This window comes from Alligator sinensis, unplaced genomic scaffold (genome assembly GCF_000455745.1).
Source record: "Alligator sinensis unplaced genomic scaffold, ASM45574v1 scaffold458_1, whole genome shotgun sequence".
NCBI lineage: Eukaryota > Metazoa > Chordata > Crocodylia > Alligatoridae > Alligator > Alligator sinensis.
Window position 1 is genome coordinate 2,744,784 of NW_005841944.1, and position 9,210 is coordinate 2,753,993.

Sequence of the window (9,210 nt, forward strand, 5' to 3'; positions counted from 1 at the left end):
TTCCTGCTGCATCCATGTGTGCACATGTGCATGTACATGCAAAAATTCAAGCAAAGAGATTAATGTATTTACTTTACTTTTAAAGTAATATTTAAATACATTTATTTTTTCCCAAATGGTGATGGCACAGCTAATAAACTTAAGATTTTTCTGCTTGCTGGCCTCATTTTAATCGCTATTGGAAGGAAAAAATAATGATCCATTTCTAACTCCCTCCTGTGGAAATGCTTTGTTTAAAAAGTACCTTTCTGGAGGTGGGGAATGCTTCTCTCAGTCATAATGTTGATCCACTTAGGAACATCCGTTCCCTTCCTCTTCACACCAGCATCATAAAGGTCCTGTGGTTAGAATGAAAAGTGCTACTTTAGCCACCAGGGGTCAAAAAAGGTAGTTGCTTCAAAGCTATACAAGTTTTTTTGTTTGTTTTTTTACGCTAAAAAAAGTTCTTTAGGAGCTGAATTAGATGAGAAGGCCAACATGTGTAATATACTCTTCAAGGGGACTACATAGACAAGACTAACAAATCTTATTCACAACTAGGAGAGGTTGTGCCCTGGGAAAATTTCATTGCGTTCAGCAGAGTTTTTCTTGATGTGTGCTGGCTTCGGTGGCAGTATGTTGGAAGATCATTTACATAACATTACCAATAAATTAATCCACTGAGATAGTTTCATAGTCTTTGTAGAAATCGCTTGGGTTCTAACCATCTTGAACCCCAAGAAAACAAACACCACTGCTCTCTTATTCTCCACTAAGGAATTTCCTTGTCAAAGTATGCAAGAGAAACTAAAAGCCAGCTGTGTATGGGATGTAGCTGCAGAAAGTGATACAAGGATCTGACTGATCTCTCAGGATCGTAAGTAGTACATGTTGAAATGAGTAACCTGTCTATACCTTCCATCTAGTATTGTAGGGAATTTACATGAGCTCTTTCTGTATGTGCAAAAGCAAGAAGCACTGTATCATTTATGAAGTTTAGTTACTTAGCAGCAGGAGCACTTACTCTGGCATCTTGGTCAATAAGTTCATAATCAACCATAGAACTGTCCTCACTTCTTCTACCCTTCAAACAAGAATAAAAACATTTTAGTAGAGGTTCAATAGCGATAACCTGGTTGAAACCAGGCAAGCCTTTTTCCCCACAATTCAAGTTACGCAGTGTTAAGTGACCAGTTATTATAGTATGTCTCATCTCCATTACACAACTCTGTAAAAGACACTACTGCCTTATCAAATTACTTTCATAAAGTTTCCAAACCATGTTATTTCAAGTTGCTGGTTATGCAGTGGTATTGAAAGTGAATCAAAACTTGTCATCAGCAGACAACAGATTTCTGATACGGCTGGTAAGTTGCCAACAGGCTAGTAGACTGAGACACCTAATAAAACAAGGAAAAGCACAGCTAAAATTGCACTTGCTCAGAATACCTTACCTTTGCTAGGGCAACCATCAGCTTGCGGAAGTCTCCTGATGTGTCTGACACAATGTCCTTTTCCAGTTCTATCTTGTACACTGGAAAACAACAAATACTATTTATTGAGGATTTACAGTTGTTATTTATTCCATTCTTTGTCATCGCAGGGGCCTCAATCTGCCCTCCCCACGTTCCTTTCCTTCCCCCACAACAGACTTACCAGCCGGACGCTGCTCTTCAAGCTGCTGAGCTGCATATCGGAAATTGGACCAGTATCGGCCGATATGCCTCTTTAAAAATTGGCAATTGATATTGGCCCCAAAAATCTCTATCAGTACACCCCTACTCTGTATTGCTTAAAATGCAGTTTCCTCTCAAGTTCATCAGGAATCTATCCTAAGACCCTTCAATCTCATATATACCTATCCAGTTCATCATTTTAATATTGCTTTTATCTTATCCCATGTAGCGCTTTATTGATTCAGCCATTGCTACCCTCACAGAATCATTTGACAGCTATCAAAGCAAGTATGGGGGCACAATTTTCTCCAAGTATAGCTAAGTATGACGGTTGCTGCTTTACTGTGAGTTTAAGCACTGACATTTTAAAACAAACTCAAATAGTAATCACCAAGAACAAGGCCAATGGTCAAAAGTTTTTCCTCCCACTTCCAAAGAAGTATGGAAAGGCCTAAATTCGCCATGTTGAGAACACTAGTACCAACTCACTTTCCTTGTAGACTCTGTTAATTTCAGCAAGCTCCTGATTTGTCCGTGAGCAGATGATCTCAATGAGAGTGTCTTCATCAGTTCCCAGGCCCTGAAACAAAAGTTTTAGCTAATTAGTTAAAATTATCAGATTTCTTGAAAGTTCCAAAATATCTTGAAGAAACTTCTTTAATATACCCATCTCCTACTTGAAAGTAAGAGAATATTAACATCTTTACAGCTGTTTTAGAAAGGGAATTATGTGGCATCAGTATCTTTTATCAATGTAATTGATAGCTCATGCTATTTATTCTTATGGACCAGTTGCAAGTACATTAGAGGCACAAAACTGGCACCAATACATCTCAATATTATGGCTGAGGCAAGTCAGTATTTTCCTATACAATCTTCAGTTGGAAAGAGTGAGTAAACACTAGTACTAATTTGCGGGAGAGTAGCCACTCCTCTAGTAACAAAGTGATTTTATTTGTTTTAAAGTGAGATTTAAGTCAGAAATGGGAGAAGTTTAGCACAATACTTGAAAAGCCATATTAATTCTATTTTACATATGATAATATAGTGGCAGGGGAATGTCTGAGGAGGTGCAGTGGTGCAATCACGCCCCGGTTTGATTTCTGGTCCACCCAAAGTTTAAAACCAACTTCCTGACAGTGACAGTAGCATTTCTATTCAGGCAGCAGTGAGAAAGTTACTTGACTTCCTAGCTCATTATAATCTATCTACCTGATTCCTTCTAAAATCTTCATTCAGAGTGTTAATGACCGTCTCTCCTTTTTAATGGTCTTGACAGCCCATTAATCAAGATAAACTTTCTTATGTAATTCTGCTGTCTGTTAACCACTTCTCTTAATATAGCTCCTATTTCACAGCCCTGCAGACTGTTTTTAAATCTAGCTAAAACATTAATTTAGGCATGAAAAAATTAACTCATGTAAACATCAACTCAGGTGTGAAATAACTCAGTGAAGCATTGATACACTGTCAAAATACTGAAGACTAGATTTTTTACGATTCTGAAAGAAATGTACATTTAATTCTAATAAAAACAGAACTAAAGCTTTTAATTATTTTTGCCTGGTTTGTTGTGTTTTTATACAAAATATATGATATGATATAGCAAATTATTGCACATTCCAATCAAATTATATTTGTTTTTGCTTTGATCTTAAACTGAAAAATGCAGCCCTAGGTCCCTACCATATTAATAAAGCTTCTTGCTTATTTTTACCTGGAGAAAAACAGATGTTGTGTTATATGTGATGCTGCACAATGCCATCTGCACCCCCATGGTTCAAAGCTCTAGATCTACCTATACGTGCTGGTATTTACAGTCTTTTTCTACATGCAGTCCAATCACTTGTATCCAGCAGGTAAAGTACAGAACAAGCTCTTAGTATTCTGGGACTCCAGTCTGCACAGCTTGGCATACTCGCTGACGTGTGGATTAGTAATTTAGGGTGCCTATACACATGCTTGCTCATGTTCTAATTTGAACAGGTTGGAGCAGATTCAATCAAGTCTGCTCTGCATTCAAATTAGAACGCTCCAGTGTTGCCTCACTGTCGTCTGTATTAAGCTCCCATGTGTTTCAAAATGGCTGCAGGAGTGCTTTATCTAGACCGTGTCCGAGCTTTAGATAAAGTGTCCCATGGCCATTTTGAAATGTGCAGGGACTTAATATGCGTGACGTTGAGCCGTTTTAATTAGAGCCGCTGTCCGGTAATTGCTCTAATTAAAATGGCTCATCCCATCCCTGAGCACACGTAAAGGCAGTCTTAACTTCTCTGTCCCTCAGTCTACCTCATTTGTAACAACAAAAAAACAAAACACCCAAGGCTGAATACTACTACCTTCCATGGCTACTGTGAGGCTAATTCAGATATTTTTATAATGGGTTTGAAAAGCCAAAGATGGAATGTGTTTAAGTGCCAAATATTATTGTAATAACTGTGGGATATATTTGGTTTTAGCCAAGAGCTTTTTAACACCTATTCAATATCTATCAGTGCTTCTAGATTAAGTTTAGATGTCACTGGCACTAAGCATTTATTTTTGACCTCTCAGCTTAGAGCACTGAATCAAAACCTGACTCCAGTATGTGCACATATAAAGCTGAATTGACCTTCATCATGCACAAACATGAAGTCCTCTCACCGTCCTTTGAAAACGTACTATAAATGGAAGATTTTGGTGATATGGATGGAATGGCTTTCCTTGTCCCTGACCCAGCAAAGACTGAAGCATGTTCTTAAAGTGAATATTCCTGCACTGAATTTTCCATTTAAAATTAGGTAAGTAAAGGTGAAAGTACTTTTATTTACCTTACTCTTTCATGATTGAGGGTGTTTGTTTTAGCAACCAGCACTTCCTACTGAAAATAGTAGTCCCTTATTTTGGGTCCCTGATCTAGCAGCTAAACATGTGCTCCCAGAAGCTATTCTTATGCTTGAAGCTAAGCTCAAGAACTCGGGTGGATCAAGGGCTTGAAATATAACATGCAATTATTTTCAGTAGGAATTCCTGGCTGCTGATGCAAATATCCTCAAACTATGAAAGAACAAGCCAAATGAAAATATTTTCAACCTTTATTTACCTCTATTTAAATGAAAGCTTGGTTGTAATGTTACTTTATACCTGTAGTGAATGCTATGCATACTGTATATTTTTAGGTAGAAATCAATAATGTAGACTAAAATATATACCTATATAACAAAATTATTACCCATGTTAGTAATAAGGATAAAAATGTCTTTGGTATGATAGACTAAATATTCAGATTGAATACGTAAATTCTGAACAACCTGGATGTGTTGAAAGGACATGATAAAATATGTATTTCAAAGCCTAGTTTTGTGATCAAAGTCAAAGTTAATAATCAGGTTTCTGTATTACTTGCCTCTCTGTAGAGCAACAGTAAAACCAAAGGTAGGAACATTACTTTGAACTAAGCTGAATTACTACTGTTTAAAATGTAAATCAATTATAGGTGTTAAAGCAATAAGAAAATAACTAATCCACATGAAAAGGTATCAGCTGTTAATTAAACTCTATGGGAGCCCAGATGCCCCAAAATAGTAGAGTTCAAACAATGCACTCCTGGCCTCAGGCTGCTGGTCAATTGTTAATATCATGTATTTTTATTTGGAACAAAATGCTAAAGCTACTTTGAGTCTATAGCTTTTGCTAGAAAACCATCCTTGTGGCAGTGGAGAGGGGAAGAGCTTCTTTGACAATAGAAAAAAGGAGCCCCGCAATTTACCAAAGACTCATGTATAATAGAACCAAAAAAACCTCTCCAAAAAGACAGTTCTTATCAGCTTGTTGAGGAAGGGGGAAAGATTAATATCTATTCATATTTTTTGGTTTCCAAATCTACTGAGGTTCATACAAGGATCTTTTGTTAAAAGGAATTATGAGCAATGCAATATTGCAGTTACCATAAACATATTTGTCTTTCTTTGGAATAAAGCGAACTGTGTATATGTTCTTCCTCATTTCAAACTCCCAGAGATCCTTTGAAAAAGTTGCCTGAATGGGAAAGCTACTTTTCAGGAAAAACATTCAGCTAGCTTCAAATCAGATTATAATTGTTTTTGGTATATATATTTCAGTATGACTGTTTACAGAGGAGAAAAAAATGCATCACTTAAAAATAAAAGAATTAGAAATCCACTTGATTGTTCCATGCCTGTACTGGCTTACATGGACAAACATGGATTTTACACATACAAATAAGTTATACTTGCATTCTGAGAGTATTAATTTAAAGCCAGAATTGAAAATCTGGCATTGTGTGTGGTAATTTGAGGGGACTTTGTTGACAAGTTAGCAGTGTCCCAAGCTACATATATTCACTTTAGACAAAATAATTTATTAGACCAAGATATGGTTATTAGTTCTTTATAGCTGTTTTCACATGAAAAATTGTTCTTATGCTCTCTTTTGTGCTTTTTCCTTAGTATTACACATCAGAGTAATCATTAACTCGTCATAGGAATTTTTCTTTCCTCATTTAAGCCAGGACATGCCTTAATAGCCACTACATAAAAAGTTATTCCAAACTAAACTCAAGCATAAACAGCTGAAAAATCTGACACCAGACTCATAATATCAGCCTTTGGGTCAGTAGAAGATATCATCACATGAGGTTATAAAGAGAACGTTATACCGTGCCCCACCTCCAAAACAAAAGCAAAGCTGTTCTACCACACTGGAAAAGGTTCTTGATGGGCTTCCCCATCTGGTGTTCTGACTATCACTATGAAACAACTTGTTCGCTGTTCGAATAGTGAGGCAGTGGAATAGACTGCCTAAGGAAGCTGTGGACTCTCCATCACTGTAGGTGTGTGAAAGAAGTTGGCCAGCCACTGGTCAGAGATGATCTAGACATAGCTATGCCTACGTTCTGCTATGGCTTTTTTCCAGTCTTCTGGGCTTTGCTGGTTGCCCCCGCCCCTGCCTTCCTGCTATGTATGTCAGGGTGTTTTTAAGCCTCCCTCAGAGGCACTGGGCTACAGCCAAGGCTGGAAACTTTGACTGGGATGTGCCAATGTTCCTGCTGGGACCAAAGCCAAAGGTTCCTGACTAGAGGGTCTTGCCCTTCTGCTTGGGGTCAGACTGATTTGCCCTATTTGGGGTCAGGAAGGATTTTACACCATGGTCAGATATGGTAAAACTGTGGGGGAGGGGTTGCTTCTGTAGCGGGGGGCCACTACCCAGAATCTCATCAACATATACTGACAACATTTCATAGAAGCAGGACATTGGCTGCCATGATTCCCCTGCTTTACCTGTGACAGATTAGGGTGTTAGGATTGTGTTGTGCCAGGGGTGACAGTAGTCTTACGTGGAGTTTAGACTATGGATTGTATGGGATGGTTTGCCTCATGTAGGGGGATGGACTAGTTGACCTCTGGAAGTCCCTTCCAGCCCAACTTCTCCATGTTTCTATGGCTGAGAAAATAACTGCCCATGGTTACATTCATACAATGCATAAGAAAAAAGAATGAAAAACAATTGTCTTCTTGATTTGCAGTAATTTACAGGCAGTATCTGCTTAAACCAGCAGAGGGCAACATTTGATTGCTCAAAAACCTGACTTCAATTCAGCAATTGGTTTTGTTGTTATCTGCGTCTTAATTTTTTATATGGAATGCCAAATAATTGATTTAGTTTGTTGCTACAAACTTTACTACAAGTTCTTCATTTGAACACTCTTATAAAAATAATATAGTGACAAAAAATTAAGCTGACCAAGAGTATCTTTTGAAAATCTGTCCTGTTTTTGTTCAAGTTATGTAGACACAGAACAGTAGGTATGAGGCATTCTCTCAGGCTCAACTATATGACTTTGGCCCTCTCTACTGTTGCAGCTATTGTGCAATTAATTGTTTAACTGCACAATTACCTTGAGACTAGCTACACATACAAAGTAGCTATCACACTATAAAAAGCTCCAGCCAGCTTTAATTTGCATGTGTAGCAGGGGTGCACCATGCCCAGCCAGGGCAGGGAGTCCTGCAGCTGAGGTCATGCAGAGTCATTCTTTAGAGTTATTTAGAAAAAGTAACAAAAAAAAAATCATATTCACCAGTTAGATAGTTAAACTCATGACTTTTGATACCTCAAGTTGGGTACTCAAAAGCCAGTGTGCACAGCTGAGAACTGAAGAATTTGGCAGACTCAAACTCTTATCCCAAGAAATATCATCAGACTTGCAGCGTAACTTTAAAGCGTGTTTACCTTCATGGCACCTTTCAGTTCAGAAGCATCATACTGAGCTGGTGTCTTCAACAGGCCCAAAATCACAGCTTCCAAGTGTCCTGACAGAGCAGATTTCAGTGCTGCAGACAGTTCCTTTTTTATAAAAGAGAAATCATTAGAACTCATTTCTGATCTCCAGACAAGTCAGCTTTCCATGGTTTTGAATATAAAACACTGTTATTTCTTTTCCTATAGAACAAACGAGGAAACAGAACAGAGCACCTTTTGTGAAAGTTAGAAAGGAAAAATGGAACATGAAAAATTTACCTCATCCCTTTAAAGGAAATTATCAACAATCTGTTTTAAACTCCAAATTCTTGCTCTTAACTGTCTTTCAGTAGAGAGAAAAACAGAAACAGATGTGTCCATTTCCCAGGCAGTGGTATAACTGAGGGGAAAAGTCTGAAATTAGGGTCATCATGTCATTTTCAGATCTTATTTTACTGGCACCAAGATTAGCATCCCTACCATGAAGTTAAGAAATGCCAAGTCCCTGGGATCAAATTTGGGACTAAAAGAAGTCAACTATAGCCGAAATTAAATCTGGAGCACTCAAGAGCAGAGAGTGGAATGCATTTAAATCACTGATATTTCATCTAAACAAATACTGGCAAAATGAAAAAAGATTACTTTGATCTTAATCAAGTAGTGAAGGAGCCCAATTCAGAGAATCAAAAAGAGCCAAATGCACTTCAGCTCTCTTCCACATCTGCTAACTAAGCCATTAAATTAATCTTTCATAACATGTTCTTACAATGAATAAAATTACTCCACTACTTAACCAACAAAACAAACAGGAGCTGGTGGGATGCTCTCATCCTTCCAATTTAACAAATATTTAAGTCCTCAAGTCCTATTCAAGGTGCATTAGCCCTTTGTACAAGTGTGAAAATAGTTTTATAGACTTGAGATCAAATAATGCAGGTCCTACATGCTACTATAATCCATTTCATTGGGGTACAGTTGATTCCAATTGGCTGTGTATGAATTGCAATCTGAACACTTTGGCTGACAAGTAAAAGAAGCCACAAATCAATTTATAGGGTATTAAAAAACTCAAGTATAATTCACACTATTAACATTTTAGAATGTCAAGTTCTTTTCTTTTAGGTCACCTGCATTCCAGTACATGACACTATTTCCTTTAAACAATTCTGGTTTAGTGTCAGGAGCAAGAAGCCCAGCACAATTTCAATGCAACACTGACATATGTAATGTAGCTCATCTCTTCTTTGGAGACAAATGTTAGCTTCATTGAAGTTTCATTTTACTAAACATCTTACAGACATTTAACCAGAGCGGT

The 9,210-nt window shown here is 37.6% G+C and overlaps 1 protein-coding gene across 1 annotated transcript in view; it reads right to left on the reverse strand.

The window, feature by feature from the left end:
• Positions 1–9,210, reverse strand: part of ANXA2 (annexin A2) — a 58,346-nt gene that overhangs the window by 14,964 nt on the left and 34,172 nt on the right. The window contains exons 5-9 of the mRNA XM_025199467.1: positions 7,887–8,000; positions 2,145–2,235; positions 1,434–1,513; positions 1,004–1,063; positions 245–338 (exon numbers count right to left, since the gene is read on the reverse strand). Coding sequence (XP_025055252.1) covers positions 245–338; positions 1,004–1,063; positions 1,434–1,513; positions 2,145–2,235; positions 7,887–8,000 — 439 coding nt within the window. The remainder of the gene's footprint in view (positions 1–244; positions 339–1,003; positions 1,064–1,433; positions 1,514–2,144; positions 2,236–7,886; positions 8,001–9,210) is intronic.